General features: G+C 33.4%; 1 protein-coding gene and 1 pseudogene across 2 annotated transcripts; one reads left to right on the forward strand and one right to left on the reverse strand.

The window, feature by feature from the left end:
* The first annotated feature begins 989 nt into the window (after window positions 1-989).
* Window positions 990-8,727, forward strand: SMT1 (sterol methyltransferase 1). Its single transcript, XM_085751429.1, has 14 exons — window positions 990-1,072; window positions 1,162-1,273; window positions 3,198-3,264; window positions 3,924-3,997; window positions 4,082-4,166; window positions 4,274-4,329; window positions 4,772-4,826; window positions 5,158-5,205; window positions 6,238-6,321; window positions 6,603-6,719; window positions 6,805-6,888; window positions 7,265-7,390; window positions 7,725-7,822; window positions 8,402-8,727. Exons 2-14 carry the CDS (start codon window positions 1,209-1,211, stop codon window positions 8,463-8,465), a joined length of 1,023 nt encoding a protein of 340 aa, XP_085607555.1. The 5' UTR covers window positions 990-1,072; window positions 1,162-1,208; the 3' UTR covers window positions 8,466-8,727.
* Window positions 8,728-12,980: 4,253 nt separating this feature from the next.
* Window positions 12,981-17,684, reverse strand: LOC146936838 (putative disease resistance RPP13-like protein 1 pseudogene; annotated as a pseudogene). Its single transcript, XR_015030732.1, has 2 exons — window positions 13,815-17,684; window positions 12,981-13,220 (listed from the first exon to the last, which is right to left on the reverse strand). The product of XR_015030732.1 is annotated as a putative disease resistance RPP13-like protein 1 pseudogene (transcript).
* Between the last annotated feature and the right edge of the window lie 65 nt (window positions 17,685-17,749).

Raw genomic sequence — 17,749 nt, forward strand, 5'->3', positions numbered from 1 at the left:
TTTTTTAATAATAGTACCTAATAGGTACTCAACCACTCCAATGGAGACCCTCTAACAAAAGGTCCAATTGGGTCCCACCAATATTATTTATTTAATACTCTATCTATTTTAATACACTTTTTAATTATTATTTTAATAAAAAGGTGATGTGGGTCCATTTAAGAATGATATCTTAATTTAGACCTTGCATCTTTTAAGACCCTCACTTTTTTTCCACAATGGGGGTACCTATTAGGTACCAGGTCTTAAATGTTTAAGACTCTCCCATTGTGGATGCTCTTATAGTGAAATGTCAACTTCGTTAGGATGTCCTTATTCCATGTCATTTTGTTCTTGCTTCTAAAAAAAAAAATAGGATTAATGTATCATATCCAAATGATATATTAAATGAAACATATGAGTATGATATAAAGATTTATCATACCATATCTTCTTATCCTGACCATCAAATAGACAATAAGAGACATAATGTTACACCGTTCAATATCGTTTTATTTATTATATATTTTTTAAATTTGATCGTTGGATTATAATTTTATATCATATAGTCCATCTATGTAAAATTTCACACAAATCTAAAATCATTTGGTATGTTATTGAGACTCATCAAGATTAATAATGTTCAATAAAAATCCATAACTCCTTAATTTTGGTAAGTCTCAATAACATTAACATATGATTTTGGATTTGTGCAAAAATTTACCAAGATGCTCTATATTATATAAACTTATTTGACAATCAAACTTAAAAAATATGTAAAACAATATTGAACAGTGTAACATTATATAACGTCGTATTAGTTTGAGTATTTTTTTTTTTTTATTTGTAAGGGAATTAGTTTGAGTAACTTATTAACTGAGCTTAGTTGGCATAATTATTTTTAGTGTTAAAAAACAACTGGATTGTCGATGCCAACCCAACCAACGTGCTGATGGGGCGTACTTTCCCGATCGCAGACATAAAATACATCGTCACATGACACTCACTCCATATCTTTGTCCTCTTTCCTTTTTCTTCTTTTAAAACACCTCTAAACCTCTCTCTCTCTCTCTCTCTCTCTCTCTACATCCACGTGAGTTCACCATCTCTATCACATTTCATTCCATTTTCTCTCCCATTTCATTTTTTTTTCATCCTTTTTCTCTTTTGTGTGTAATTTAGATCGAAACGAGGTCGTTTTTGAGTTCTGCTTAAAACCTTTTCAACCAATGGATTTGGCTTCGAATCTCGGTGGAAAGATTGAAAAAGCTGAAGTTCTCTCCGCCGTCGATAAGTGCGTCTCTCTCTCTAAAATTACGTCCACATTGTGAATTTTGACTTTTATTGTGTTTTTTAATTTTAATATTTTCAATTTTCTCAACTCTATTTAGCTTATTTTAACTGTTTCAGCTTTAACTAGTTGTTAATCTTCAATTTTGAATTTTTCATATTTTTTGTTATTGGATTTTGAATGTCTTGGATTTTCTGTTCTAACCTGTTATTTTTTTTTTTACTGTAAAATGTTTGCATATTTTGTCATGAAAATGCAATTTTATTCAGAAAAATGATAATGAAAATATTGAAGAATTTATTTGATGCTTTTTTTTTTTTTACTCAAGAATCTCTATGATGCTGGGATCAATGAAATTATTGTAAAATGTTTTACTAACTTTCAATGAATTTATAAATTTTGATTGAAAATTATATGCAACTTTTCTGTAAAATTTTATTGAAAAGTATGCATATAGAAAAGCTACTAGTATTACTTTTCTGTAGAATTGACTTAAAAAATTTTGTATCCTTGGATCTAATCTAAGGGAGATTATTAGTGTATAGCTTTGAACTTTGGGGATAAATTTTATTTTATTTAGAATTATAATAGTGGAGATAAGTTATTTATATTTTTATTTAAGTTTATGTTCAGTATCATGGTGAGTATGTCATAATCACGATAATTTACAATGATTTTTCAAAAGCTACACCGTGTAGTTTCTGCAAAATCACAACAAGTGATTTTGGCATACCCACCATTATACAAAACATACACGAAGTACAAATGAAAAAATGAAGCAATAATCCTGTGGTAATTAATAGGTTCCAGTCTTTATCATCCTGCGTGGAAAGATTCTGATTTGAACAATGTCATGTTGGTCAATAAATGCACTATTATTCAAAACCACCGAGCTGGTCCAGTTTTGGATTTTGCTGCTGATAATACCTCACCTAACATCATATTGTTGACAGTTGTAAATGACAACCTAGATTTTGTTGGAGATGATATTTATGATGTTACACATTTGCTTTGTTGCGGATTTGGACCGTTTGATTTTGATCAGACGGGGTCCACGTTTTGGTTATGTAAAGTTGTTCATATGAGATGTTTTAGATTTTGTAGTAAGGAGAATAGATCAGATGAAGATAGTCACATCGGTAGAGGCATAGGAAGATCTAGAAAAACTATTAAAAATGATTTAGAGATTAATGAGTTGAATCAAAATATGGTGTATATTAAATTGGATTGGATTTTGCTTCTTCTCATAATACCTTACCTACCAACAAATTGTTGTCAGTTGTAAATGACATCCTAGACATTGTTTGAGATGATATTTATGATGTTACACATTTATGTTGTTGTGGATCTGGATCGTTCGATCTTGATCATATGGGGTCCATATTTTGACTTCACATTGTAAACTTGGGCCCTGTTTGGATAAATTTCTTTTTTGCATTTAATAGCACAAACCGTTTATCATGATAAATGCTTATGTATAAGTTTACACAAGCTATTTTTATCGCAAAAGATAAAATAAAATAAAATTATTTTTGTATGTTATAAACTATTTTCATAAGATATCTTGGAGAACCTATGAAGAGAATCTGAAAAAAGCTCAAATGTCATAAGCTATGAAACAGTCTCTGAAGACTCATGTTAGGTGATAAGCTCAAATAAGCCAATCCAAGCAGACCCCTGTTTTGTAACGTTGTTCATGTGAGATGCTTTATTGACATCGAACGAATTAGATTGTATGACTGTAAATGTGTGAGGTCAATTTCAATTAGCAGGGAGTTTTACCTTAAGTTAACCTGAACAGTGTCTTTGAAATTTCATCTTTGTAAGCTGTTGTAAGATGTCAAAAATTTTAATAAGTTAATGGAATTATTGTTTTTTATTATTGTTTTAAAAGCCTGATAAAATGTATTGATCATTTGATTTTCAGGTATGAGAAGTATCATGCATCCTATGGAGGTCAAGAGGATGAAAGGAAAGCTAATTATAGTGATATGGTGAGAGATATCAACATTTAGCAACCAAAATATTACTGATAATTAGCTAATTATAGTGATAACAGTGCTACACAGATATCAACAGTGTCTTTATATTACTGATAACTAATTATGTGTGTAGCACTATTATCAAAACAATACAATCTGTAGCAGTAACCTTTTCAGATTTGGATTTGGTGCGGTCGCAAAAACCACGCAGCTGCATCAGTCAACAAAACGCTGTTATTGGATGAAGATCAACGATTTATATTTTTATTTCACCAAATCAAATTTAGAATGTACTTTCGTAATATGAACAATCCAATCTTCATCTAACAATGGAGATTTATTGACCGTAGCTGCTTTGCAGTTTTTCAACCGCAGACAATCTAGGTCCTTGTCAGATGCATGCTACATTACACGCCTTTATGATATTTATGTTCACTCTTTTTCAATATGGGAAGCAATTTCCAATTGATATGGCATGGAAACAATATCATGGCTATTGTTTCTAGTTTATTTTTCAACAATTAATGAATATTGGCTCATTAAAGCTATCTTCCTTTTCTGATGTTGTATAACATGATTTGTATAGATGGGAATGCCATGTTTTAAGTTTTAATTATATTCAATTTGATTACTTGCAAAAGGAACATCATAAGATCTTCATATATTTTCAGGTTAATAAATACTATGATCTTGCGACAAGCTTTTATGAGTTTGGCTGGGGGGAATCTTTCCATTTTGCAACAAGGTGTCCATTTTATTCATTTTTGGACATAAATATTCACAATTTCAGTGTTAATTTGTTTGTGCTGATACTTTTCTTCCGCTGCAGATGGGTAGGGGAATCTCTTAGAGAGAGCATCAAGCGACATGAACACTTCCTTGCTTTACAACTTGGTCTTAAGCCCGGACAGAAGGTTTTCATCTTTCATGTTCAATAAAGCAAAATAGCATACTGATTTATCTTGTTTGCAGTATGTTCTTTCTTAATAATTCACGAGTCTTTTTCTTTATTTGTTTTTAGGTTTTGGATGTTGGTTGTGGTATTGGGGGACCATTAAGAGAAATTTCTCGATTCAGGTAAATTGAAAATCCATCTTACGAATTCTTGTCAATCCAATGCTGTCCAATAGTGATGCTACAATGCTATAGCATAGTGGAATTTGAACAAATCATTGTTGTTCCGCGATATGCTATTTATTACAAAAATATTGTCAGCGTTATAACACTGTAGTGTAACGTAATTTGAACAAATTGCTATTTTCTGTAATCCGCGATTGACGATAATACTGCATTCAAGCACTCACCTAGTTGCCAGTTTTGTTGTCCTAACAAGATCAGATGACTCGCGTTCTTACTTTGTATTTCGCACTTGATTTATCAAGTCGGAACATCAAGTGACAGCGTGATTCTCTGACTACAGGGAATTTGGATCCATCCTCTATGTTTCCTCGTCTTTTGCTCTTCCTTGTTTGTTTTACCTTTAGTTGCTTACAAAAATCATTAAGGGGTATTTTTGCAGCTCGACATCTGTTACAGGATTGAATAATAATGAGTACCAGATCACCAGGGGAAAGGTATGTGTTTTGAGATTAAATGCATTGACACAAATTTCTTAACCTTCTCATATTTAGTTTTTAAAGCTTTATAGGTGCTGGAACTGTTACTGTTTGTAATGTTCCATTTTTATCACACAACCATGATGCATTGTGTTTAGGCATGAAAAATGTACTTATACGACAATCCTCTGGCATAAATTTTATACACATAGTCCCTCTAGAATAAATTTAGCCTTATTGATGAAAAGACTATTAATTATTTTGCATGTTTTATGAAATGATTACAGTTCATAACTTTGAAATTTCTAAAATACTTTGTTCTAACTGGTTGATTTTTGCTGATTAACAGGCACTCAATCGCAAATCTGGAGTGGACAAGACTTGCAACTTCGTCAAGGTCGGCCTTTTATAAATCAATGATTTCTGTTTTTTAGGAGTGGGATGTCTTTTATTTCAACACATATTGTTCCAATATTTTTAAAATTGTTCTATTCCAGTTATAAATGTCACACCTGGATATTTTATTTAGACGTTGTTTGGATGAGCTTATTTTTTATTTTTTAAAGAAAAGCTTATTGTTGTGTGTGCCTTGCCTTAAAATCTCACAATGCAAAGTTTGGAAGTCTGGAATTTTGGTATGCCTCTGTCCCATCTGCGAGACGGGTTGAAAAAAGGGGTTTTAGGCATTTTGACACTGCGTCATTCGTGAGGCACCCGGAAGAACGTTGCAGCAGGCACCATATTTCAGCCGTATTCTCATTTTTTGTGTAATCTTGGGAGACCAAAAGTGGAAACTTTTGGGAAACTTAAAGGCTAAGGGTTGAGATTATTGGGTTGGGAAACACATTATATTCACCTTGGGTTGTGAGATCTCATTATAAGGAAGGACCTAAGTTTTTTCTCTTGATTTCTCTTAGGATCTTCTTGTGTGTTGAGAGAGACTTGAAAAAGGGGTAGAAATTAGGGTTTGCTTTTGGAGAGCTCCTGAAGCTAATTTCTTTGTATCTCTTATAATGACTCATTCATAGTGGACCGGAGAGCTGCTCTCTCCCCTAGACGTAGGTCAATTTGGGCTGAACTGGGTAAACAATCTTGGTGTGTTTGTTCCTCTACTCTCTTATCTTTGTTCTTTGGTTTGATTGTGGTTTTTCTATACACATAAGTTGCTAGATTTGTTCTAGGTTGAATATTGTTGTTTAGACTGTTTGGTTGTTGGTTGCCATTGTTATTTGCTCCACATTTTTGAGCTTGTTGGTTTTGACAAAGGGTTTGAATTCACAACACTTATAATTGAATTGTTGAAGAGAGAGCTTTTGGCTTAAAAGCTATTTCAAATTAAACATAAACAAAAATGTTATCATAACCTAATAATAAAACGATAATGATTAAGAATCATAATTGACATGGTTAATCTTATTTGATAATGCAGGCTGATTTCATGAAGATGCCATTCGAAGACAATAGCTTTGATGCAGTGTATGCTATTGAAGCCACCTGCCATGCACCAGATGCTGTATGTGAAATATTTCTAACTCTATTTAGTTTCACATCCCTACTTCTTATTTTTTCCATACTATAGGTTTCTATCTACACATGCACCCATGTATTGTTGTCAATTATTTTGGATCAGACTGTGATTCTGGCTGGTCCAGGTTTTTGATGTCTCCACAGCCTTAATTAGGCCTTCATACTTGACCGCAATATTAAATATTGCGGTGCAAGTGCATCCACTATTTAAAATCTTGGCATAACTACACATTTATCTGACACTAACTTTTTTTGTATTATGCATAGTATGGATGCTACAAAGAGATTTATAGGGTGTTAAAGCCTGGCCAATGTTTTGCTGCTTATGAATGGTGCATGACTGATTCTTTTGATCCCAATAATCAAGACCACCAAAAAATCAAGGTATGATATGAAGGTATAGAAAGAATTTTTAGGTTATCTTTTGATTCATTTTATTATACTTAAATGAAAAAATTCCTTGCTGCAGGCAGAAATTGAGATTGGCGATGGGCTTCCTGACATTAGATTGACCACAAAGTGTCTTGAAGCTCTAAAGCAAGCAGGTTTTGAGGTGAACATCAGTTTCTTATGAGTTATCACCTTTCACGAGTATTATATATTTATTTTTTTCGTTGAAGTTGTGGGATTTTATTAGATAAAATGACGAGAGAAAATAATAAGAACTTTGAATATTATAGGGAAACATAGACTCAATCCTAAACAAATAGTGAATAATCTAAGGTACGCTAAGATTATAAACTGATCCTAAGAGATAATCTAAGGTACACTAAGACTGTAAACTTACTCTAGGGGATAAACCAAGATATTCTAGAATAATATCAAGATAATATCAGATGCTATTTTATTTTCTGACAAATTTTCTTTGAATATTTAAGAGATCAGCCTAATTGGCTAAATGGGAGTTTCTTTTCTTTTTGTTTGTGAAGGTCATATGGGAGAAAGATCTAGCATCAGACTCTCCTCTTCCTTGGTACTTGCCTTTAGACAAGAGTCACTTCTCACTTAGCAGCTTCCGTCTAACGGCTGTTGGACGCCTTTTCACCAGAAATATGGTATTGCTTCTGAACATAACAGCTAATGTATATTTCACTTTACACAATTTCTTAGAATTATTTCCCTATTATGAATTACTTGCAACACACTTTTAAACATTCTTTCTGTAATACTTTGTTGCTGGGTGAAATGAATGTGGATCTGATTCCCATAGTGAGATCTACGTGAAATTCAAACGATAATCAAATGTGTTGGAAATAGGGTGTTAGATTGTGTCTCATGCATTTTTGTTTTTGCATTTTGGATGATGCACATAGCTGAGAATTTTCGGATTCGTAACTTATCGTGCTCAAAACTCAATGGTTGTTTGGTGTTATGAATTTACATTTGTAGGTGAAGGCTCTGGAGTTTGTTGGACTTGCTCCGAAGGGGAGTCAAAGGGTTCAAGATTTCCTTGAGAAGGCTGCAGAGGGTCTAGTTGAAGGTGGAAAGTAAGTTTCTCAATTCCCATTTGTCTCATGGAAATAACTTTTCAACTTAAATGAAAATACTCTTAGCAAAATATACAATTCTCATGAATAAGGCGATATTTTTACTGTTAGGTCTCTACTCTTGGTGCATCTGAGCCTTGAGTGAATTGCTAATAAATTAGGCTATGGCAAAAACTATATACATATTGAACAGTTAAATATTAACTGAAAATGATTAGATGAAAGCTAGTGAGGTAGATATCTTTATTTACCATAGTTTGGTCAAACAAATTTACAAGCTAGTCAAGTAAATTATAAGTTAAGATCAAGGAGCATACACTATCAGTGTACATCAGTTTTACATTAACATCAAATGAAAACATTAACATCAGTTTGACATGTCGAAATAATATATTCCAACTAGATGTATCATGCATGTATAAAGTTGTTTACATTGACGGTGCTTGATCTTTAAATCTCTTTTAAATTAACCTTAAATCATTAGCTAAACACACCCTAAATACTAAAATTGAAAAACGCTGGTGATTTTTTTTTTAACCGCATCTTCCCTAACACAACTTACTTATGTTATATTTTCAGGAGGGAGATCTTCACACCAATGTACTTCTTTTTGGCACGGAAGCCTGCTTCAGATAGCAACTGAACAAGTGGAACAAATAGGTTGCTGTTGTCACGAGTTACTGTGATTCTAGGAAAAAGAATTATAACTGTGTTTGGCTTTTCCACCATAAGTCTTGCTGTTTTAAGTTGCTTGATTGTTTAGGTTACCAAAACTTCACTTGTTACTTGTTTGCTGAAGCAATGTGCTTCCTGCATTAGTGGATAGTGTAGTACTTGCTTCCTTTTTTAACTATAAAAGCTGGCCAAGTTATTCAAAAGTTGAATCGAGTTTATTTTTTATTCAATATGTTAAAATTGGACCGGCCGTTAAATTGATAAATTCATTAGTTTACAATTTATTTAATCAACCATAGTTAATTCATGATTAAATTTGTGATATGCCTCAAATAAAGATTAAACTTGTGAAATGTGTACATTTGCACACATAGTATAATGGTCAATGGCGGGTGGTGTTAACTTGTGCTTTAAGAACACATTAAGGAATCTATAAATAATAATTATATCTTAAAAAAAATTCCTTATTTTTTTTTAAATGCAATGCGCACTTTCTAATATAAATTTTCTATCTTTAGTACGAATGAGATCTTGCTAAACAAGGTGAGTTTACATGACTTGAACAATCAAACCAATGTCGAGTTGGATCTTGTGAGCTAGTAAAGTGAGGATATTACAATCCACCAAACTTCAAGCATGTTATGTCCTAGATGTTTGTTATTCATTCGGTTGCCCTATACTAGTCTATAGTCCACAAAGAGTCAAACATGTTAAGGCGTAGACGCTTGTTTTTCATACAATCGACCTATACCAGTCCATAGTTCATCAAAGGTCAAGCATATTAAGGCGTAGACGTAAGTGTCAAGGCTGTTAAGGAGTAGACATTTGTTCTTCATCAAGATCGATCCATACCAATTCACTAGTAACTACTTTGTAACTGAGTTGCAAATGCTAGTTTGATTCATGTTTTCCTTCATGTCATCTTGTTGTGTCCCATCAATCGATAGTATTTACAACATCAATTTTTCTTCACACTCATAATTACTCAATTTTTCTTCACATAGTATTGGTGCTATAATTTCATAGACAACTTTTAATGTTTTATTTCCTTCCTCGGGTTCTCTCCACTAAGAATCATATTCAAATTCAATTAAACATGATTCAAATTCAATTAAATGTGGATATTTCTCTCAACCAAGATACGAACCTTAATTCTTCACGTTATGAAAGTTTAACATCTTATGTCAGACTCAACCACGGATCGGTTGCACAACTTTGGTATTATTAAGTCGATAATTGTCTCTCATACTACCAACACATTCACGCATCAATTTAAAAAGTTTTGAGCCATGTACAACATTCAAATCACACAAGAAATTAATAGCCACGAACATGATTTTCACCATGCAAGTTAAGTTTTCAGTCAGGACTTTCAACAAACACGTTGCGTGCCCATTTATCCTCAACAAGTTTAAACACAATCTCAAAATCAAAACACAATAAAATATCAAAATATCAAAATATCAATCCTCAATGCAAATTGAATCAGTCTTCAACAACAACCCTCTCCTCTGAAACACGAGAATCATCAATCACAACGTTATCATTTTGTTGCTGATTTTGTTGTTGTTGTTGTTCTTCAGCGTTCATGACATTTTGAAAGTCTCTTATACTGGTTCTCATCACATTCGCAATAAGAACTGCAACAAGAAAACAATAAATAATTAAGTAGTTTTTTTAGGAGAAAATAGAGATTTTTTTATTTAATAGAAGATGGAATGGAAGGAAAAGAAAAGTACTAGCAGCGGTTCCAAAAGTCCAAATCCAGAGGATCTTCAAACCAGGACTTTTCTCTCTCGGCTGTCGCATGATGAAGGGAATTCGAGTATGATATGCAAATGTAAGGAAAAGGATTATGTCTCTCCAACTAAGTCGTATGTAATTTAACAAACCTCTAATTAGATTTTATTTTTAATTTTCTTTGGCTACACTAATTATATTTTTTACTCAACCTCCGATTAAATCGTAAAATTGTTATTTTGAGTTTTGACACAATTCTTTTAGTGGTTTTTTTGGTTAATCCTCCTATTGGGACTAGTAATCTCTGGAGTTTGATTGTAAAGTAAATAAATATAATCTAAGCAAAAGAATTAAACTCAGTTTTTCTTGAATAATTTATACTTTAGTTGAGTTTATTAACCATTTGGATCATTCACTTAATTATTTACAGTTCATTCTTTATTATATGGGTAATATATAGTTTAAATTTATGTTTAGTAGATGATTAATGGATATCATATCCTTAAAAAAAACATTGTTTGTTTATTCATTAGATAGTTAATGTAGTTTAAATACTTGTTTAATAGAGAGACAAACAGATATGATTTCTAGTCCTCTTCTTTATCTCCATTTTTTTTTCATATTTTTAATTTAATAAAATTTATTGAATTATTTTTTAGGTTTTTAATGTTTTAATTTATTAATATTCATGTTGGCATCGTGACAGTGATGCCACGTAGTTAAGAATTTGCCAACTCAACATGAAATTGGGAAAATTGAGTGGGAGACTGAAATTAGAAAAGGTGGAAATGTGAGGGATACAAATGCCCCCAAAAAATTAGAAGGATTTAAATTGCACAATTGAAAAAGTTTGAAGTCAAAAATGCAAATTAAGCCTTCAAAAGTCCAGATTTTCCCTTCAAAAGAAATTACATAATTTTTTAAAAGGAAAATACATAAATTGTTCATGAATACATGCTTGCTCATCATGGAGAGTCTATAATGAGAAGTCATTCTTATGGAAATTCATTTTCTCTACTGATACAATCATAAATGCAACTTGAATTGCAGTTTCAAGAAGGGATGATGTTGTTCCTTTCTATAATCTCGATAGTGGTGTGATAAACGGTGATTCTTCAGCACGAATACCACAAAATCCTTGCAATGTTCTTTTTTTGTTGGTGGCCGGGGTTTGAACCCCTGACCTTGCATATATTATGCATTGTCCCCACCAACTGAGCTAAGTTCACGAGGACTGTCTTGCAATGTTCTTCCACAGAAGTTTGTGGTTATTGTCATATTTTCACGAGGACTGTCTTGCAATGTTCTTCCATAGAAGTTTGTGGTTATTGTCATATTAACATTGCTTGTAATTTTGGTTCAGCTCTTTGTTGGGGCTAGATACTACTTGAAAAAGAAAAATTTACCTGAATCTCTGAGAAGAAAAATTCTCAGAAAATTTAACTGGTATAAAGATATTAAGTTTTTAACGAATAACTTCTTTATGAAGCTAGGTCAAGGGTGTTTTGGGTCGGTACTCAGTACCTGATGAGACTCAATTGGCTGTGACGAAATTGGAAGGTATTATTGGTCAAGGGAAAAAAGAGTTCAGAGCTGAAGTTAGCATTATTGGTAGCATTCATCACCTTACCCTTTAAAATTTTGCAATAATACTAAAATTTTACAATAATTTCATTTTTCAAATTATTAGTCCTGTCTTACTTTGGTAAACAAAACTTTTATTTTGGCATAAAAGAAAAGTACTAGTGATATATAAACAACAAGTTTCCCATTTATATGAAAAGTTTATACTGGTCATTGCCAGCATAATATATTTTCATTTGAAGTTTGATCTTTATGAAAGCATGATTTAGTAGGATATACAAAGTTTGAGTTATGAGTCCTAAGGTTTACAATAAATTAATACAGTAAATTATGGTTGGGAGGAAGCAAAGGGTTTTGAAGCTTCTTAAGATACTTACCAATTGGGAAGCAAAGATTGTAGGATTTTTGAGGCATTGTTGATCAGAAAGGTTACTAAAGGGTCGATTTTTTTTTTTTTTTTGTGGTAAATAAACCAACCAACAAGAATATTTAACAGAGAAGAAGTCTCAAACTAAAAACTGCATTGTTGTGACTCTTGGAATTACTAGTTGCAGCAAAGACTAGTTGAAAAGCAAGTTGCCAATGTTTAGAACAAGAACAACATGGATTTTTATTGATCTACTTCAACTTATTCCATTTACCAACAAACAAAGAAGTCGAACCAAAGATTTCAAACGGTGAATGTTAATAGTATTGCAAACCATACTGTATTCTACTCTGTCTGACCGGCTCATACAGAATGCAGCAATATATACTGCAAGTTTACAAGAAGAATCGTGACAATATATATTTACTTTCTTCTTCAATTGGTAATTCCTTATACAGCAAGGAACAAACTTAAAAAAATAAAAAATTGGAGGCATTGTTTACGACAAAGGTAACAAAATTAAAGGGTAATTTGTTTTGTATACTTAAGACACTTTACCATCTCAGAAGACAAGTTTTGGCCTTAGCAGTGAAAAAAGATGACATATACAGCAAGGAAGTTGTTTAGCTTGTAAGGGTTTTGTCAATGAAGAGGAATGCAGATTCCTTAGCAGTGAAAGAACCAGTTATATAGAAGATCAAATATTCATTCAGATCATTCTTTCATGAAACATATATACGCTTTCCCGAAGAGAAATGAAATGAAACTGGATCTCAAACAGGATCAACTATATGATTTCGAAGAAATGGAACTGTTTATTTATGTTTTATATGTTGCAGAGAGGAAATTGCATTTACTTCCATAGCTGTGTATGAACACAAGTTTAATTACTTCAACAAATGTTTATAGGAATATAAATATTTAGAACCAATAACAACTATATTATTCAACAAATGCATGGTTTTATCAAATAAGCATTTTTCTTGAATTCATCAAGTGAGCTGATTATCATCCACATAGGCCTTTGATCTCCTGAAAAGATGAAATAAACATTTTTCTTTGATTAGCTCCAAAGACATGATTGTTAAATTTGTATTGTTGTAAGAAATGTTCTTTGATTACGGTTTACAAAACATAATAAGTTATTCCTGCTAATAACTGTAAAAGATTGATTTTTGCTATGATTTCTCAGTTACAGCTTTATTCAACAAATGTACTAAAATTTGATTATGTCCAAATATTATAGACCAAAGCCCAAAAATTAATAAGAAACCAGTTTTCCAACATGACTTATATAGTTCTATATCAATTGATTCTGGGAATTAAAAAACAAAACAAAAATTATCCATAGAGATTGATTATTGGAACAGAACCTACACCGAATGACATGATATGAAAATGTTTTGAGATATAGAAATGTTATCTTGACAACCTTTTAGTTGTCCAAAACCATGTATTTATATCGTATAAGTACTATTTCATTTTTTAGTTATTTATTTCTCTCTCTTATAGTCACATTGTTGGTTATAAATTGTGTATTTTTATACTAATTGTCAAATAGTTGCTGCTTTTGGATGTTCAAGTAACATTGCTCTTTGAGATATCTTGTGGAAAATAAAAAAGTACCTGAAAATGGGAACACAACTTGTCGATCATATTGTCACGTTGTTGTTTATTTTGATAACAGGGATGTGAGCAATTTTGGACCAATGTTCCTTCCTTTTATACCTTTCTTCTAACAATGGACAAGCCCTAATGGTCAATTGCTTAAGAGAGCAAGGGAGGTTTTCTTCTGGTAATGACTTGAGCTGTCGACAATCAGAAAAAGAGAGACGTTGGAGAGAGGATAGGTGTCGAAGCCCATTTGCAGCAAAGGATTTCATTTCATCGAGATCCCTGATATATAGAGACACAAGGGAGATGGGTAGCAACGACTCCTTCATCATGGTGTTAACTAAATCATCACCCTTTCCAATTTTAATATATGAAACAACGGTCAAATCTTGGAGACCCCATTCCGTAACTGGTGGTGTTGTTATTTGGGTAGTAATCGCAATTGATTGTAATTTGGGAGGTAGACAAACTACTTCACAAAATGACAGTTTTTGACATTTCATATCCAACTTTTCAAGAGCAGTGAGCATGTCCATCTTAAGCTTGACTTCAAATAATTCAATTGAATCATGGGATGTGATTCTAAGTGATTCGAGGCTCAATGACCGAGGTGAAGACCTTTCTAAAATATAAATGAAATCCAGACTCTTACACTTATATATTGCAAGTGTTTGGAGCGCAAGGAAACCATTAAGTGGAAAGGATGTAAGTGCATCACAACTACTCCGTAAATCAATACTCACAAGTGATGTGTAATTGCTCCATGTTTCATGAGGTAGGAAGGATAAATTCCGACACCTTGTAATACGAAGAGTTTGCAATGAATTGGGTAGACCACTTGAGGGAAATGCAGTGAGAGAAGAAAGAGAATGGAGTCTCAAGTGTGTAAGACAATTGCTTCTCATAATCAATTTTGGCACAGCTAATAGCTTTACATAGTCACCAATAACCAATTCTTGCATCATACACGGAGAATCACTCTCAAGCAATGACAATTGGGTCCTTTCACAAAGCCCATAGATTTGAATTTTTTTTATTGACGACAACCAATGAAAAGTGGGCCCTATTTCCAGTAGATGAGAACAACATTCTATTTCAATTTCTTCTATGCAAGGAAGGTTGCTAGGCAATTGTCCCCTTAGTTCAGGACAACTATGTAACTCCATAACTCTAAGTCGAGGAAAAGCAAATTTTATGCCTTGAAAGGAAAGCCATTCCTTCCAATTTGGCATGTTGTCGAATTTTATACGCTCAAGGGATGGAAATGGTTGGAAGGAAGAATTGGAGCCTTCTTCAATCTGGACATAATAGAACTCTGTGCCAATTGTCTCCAACATCTTCATACCACATATTTCTAGGTCCTTGAGAGAAGGTAACTGCCCTAAGGGTGGAAGTGTCACACAATATTCACAATTACTGATACAGAGGAATACCATGTTAGAAAACGAAGAATTTCCCAACCAACTCGGAAAGCTTGTCCCATCATACAAGCAAATACTCAGGCTCTTCAGATTTATTGATGGTTGCAACATATCGAGTACAACTTTCACTTTTTGCGACTCTTCACTTGGCTTTCCCCATATCAGCTCTAACTCCTCAATTTTCTCCTTGCTTTTCAGGTTGGCGTCGCGTGCCTCTCTGGCATCAACAACATTATCCAGGTTCTTGATGGTAAGTTTTCCCTGTAGGTTTGGGAATTTCCCTAGCTCTTTGATACTTAACCCTACTTGGCGCTTACCCACTAAAAAAAGGGTGAGAGTTTGAAGATTTTCTAGTCCCCCGATTTCCACAGGCAACTCATTTATGCTAGTGCCACTTATATCAAGGTGACGTAAATTGACTAAATTTCCAATATGTACTGGCAATTCAGTGAGACTCCCACAACTTGATAAATTCAAGGTCTGTAAGTTGTAAAGGTTACATGTTGTATTGGGCAAGCTTTTGATTTTAGTGAAGGAGATATCTAGATACCGCAACTGCTGCAAATTTCCAATTGAATCTGGTAGTTTGGTGATGTTTGAATACTTTGATAGTGATAACATACGCAACCTTTTGAGTGTTGGTATCAAATCATCAATCATCTTCAAGGATATGCTAGAGTGCCACTTAGGGTAAATGGGTAGGAAGCTTCGCAAGCATTTGAAGTTGTGTAATTTCTCAAATTTCCTGAAAGTGTCATAGAACTCTTGGTTATATGAGAAGTGACGAACATTTTCAGGGATGTCACCACATTCAAGCCTGCGACAACTTTTTCCTGATATGAATGTAGCTAAATCATTGACAAGGTCATGCATGACAAACTTTTCTCCACAAGCATCATTGCTTAATTGTTGAATTAACGATCTAGATAACAATTCAGCAAAACAATCATCACCTAATTCCTCAAACTCTTTTCCCCCTTGAGGACAATCAAGGAAGCCTTCTGCCATCCATAACAAAACCAATTTCTTCCTATCAAGTGGTTGATCCTTTGGAAAAATTGAACAATATGCAAAACATCTTTTCAAATGAGAGGGAAGATATTGATAACTCAAATGTAAAGCAGGAAGAATATTATCATTGGTTAAGTTCCATAAGTTGTTGTTCAAAATTGAAGTCCACTCTGTTTTGTCTTCCTTTGAACGTAGAAGTCCTCCTAGTGTTTTAGCAGCTATTGGCAATCCCCCACACTTTCTTGCAATTTTCCTTCCAATTTCTTCGAGGATTTTGTTTTTTCCATGGTGAAAGTCATCCCTTCCCAATGCATGCTTTGAGAGCAAAGACCAACAATCTTCATCTGATAGAGGGTCTAATTTATGTATGGGAAATGTGTGTGCCACCTCTGCAACTTTTTGTTGGCGCGTTGTTATAATCACCATGCTTCCAGGTTTTCCATGAATGAAGGGACTGACTATTTCACTCCAATCATTATAATTGTCATTCCATAGATCATCCAACACCAACAAAAATCGTTTCTCCCTCAAGTGTTTATTTAATTCAACTCGAAGGAGATCAAGATTATTGCTTTCCGAAGCTTTGGAAGTGACAGATTCAAGGAGAGTTTTGGTCACTCTCAAAATATCGAAATCCTCTGAAACACAAGCCCAGGCTTTGAGATCAAAGCACTCTTGAACTTTTTCATCATTGTAGACAAGTTGTGAAAGGGCCGTTTTACCGACACCTCCCATACCCAAAATTGCAACAACACCTAAGTTATTATTGCTAGTGCTGTTCTCTGATAGCAACATGTTCAGTATTGTTTCTTTATCATCTTTTCTACCAACCATGACAGATTCATTAACCATAGAACTTGAAGAAGTTCTATGAGAAACTCTAGAACTTTTAGTTTGTAAACCAAGGATATCTTTATGTTGTGCAAAAAGTTGCAAGCTTTCACACATAATCTTCATTTGAGAATTGATCTCTCTGTAGAAACTATTAAAAGGAGATGAAAGGAAGTTGAACACCTGATTAGTTTTGTTTTGAGCATGTGTATTCTCCACCTTGCATCGAAGGGAATCATAACTGATTTCGTTGAGCAGGTCCTCAGCATCAAAGACAGCATCTTTCAGGTCATCAAGCCATTGTTTGACAGCAGGATTGTTGATCTGCTTCTCTTCAGCATCATCCAGCACAACTTGAAGAGTGAGCAGTGTTGTTTTAAGCTGCCTCAAGAGTGAGACATTGAGCTTAGTGTTTTTGATGTAATCAAGAAACTCTTTTGAAGCAAGTTTCTCAACCAAGGTCTGAACAGTTGCAGAGAGAAAAGCACTTCCTATTGCAGCCATATCTTATATCGGATATTGTTAGAGAAAATTAGCAAGTAAGAAACTTGTAGCTAATAGCCGAATTTTGAAGGAAATTAAGAGCTATGAAGATTGGGGGATAGCAATAATTGCAAGTAAGGAGCAAAGAAAGAGTCATGAATGGTTAATATTTGTTTGTCTACATCTGACAATAACATACAA

Source organism: Medicago sativa, chromosome 3 (assembly GCF_051527215.1).
Source record: "Medicago sativa cultivar Bolivia chromosome 3, Bolivia_mono, whole genome shotgun sequence".
NCBI lineage: Eukaryota > Viridiplantae > Streptophyta > Magnoliopsida > Fabales > Fabaceae > Medicago > Medicago sativa.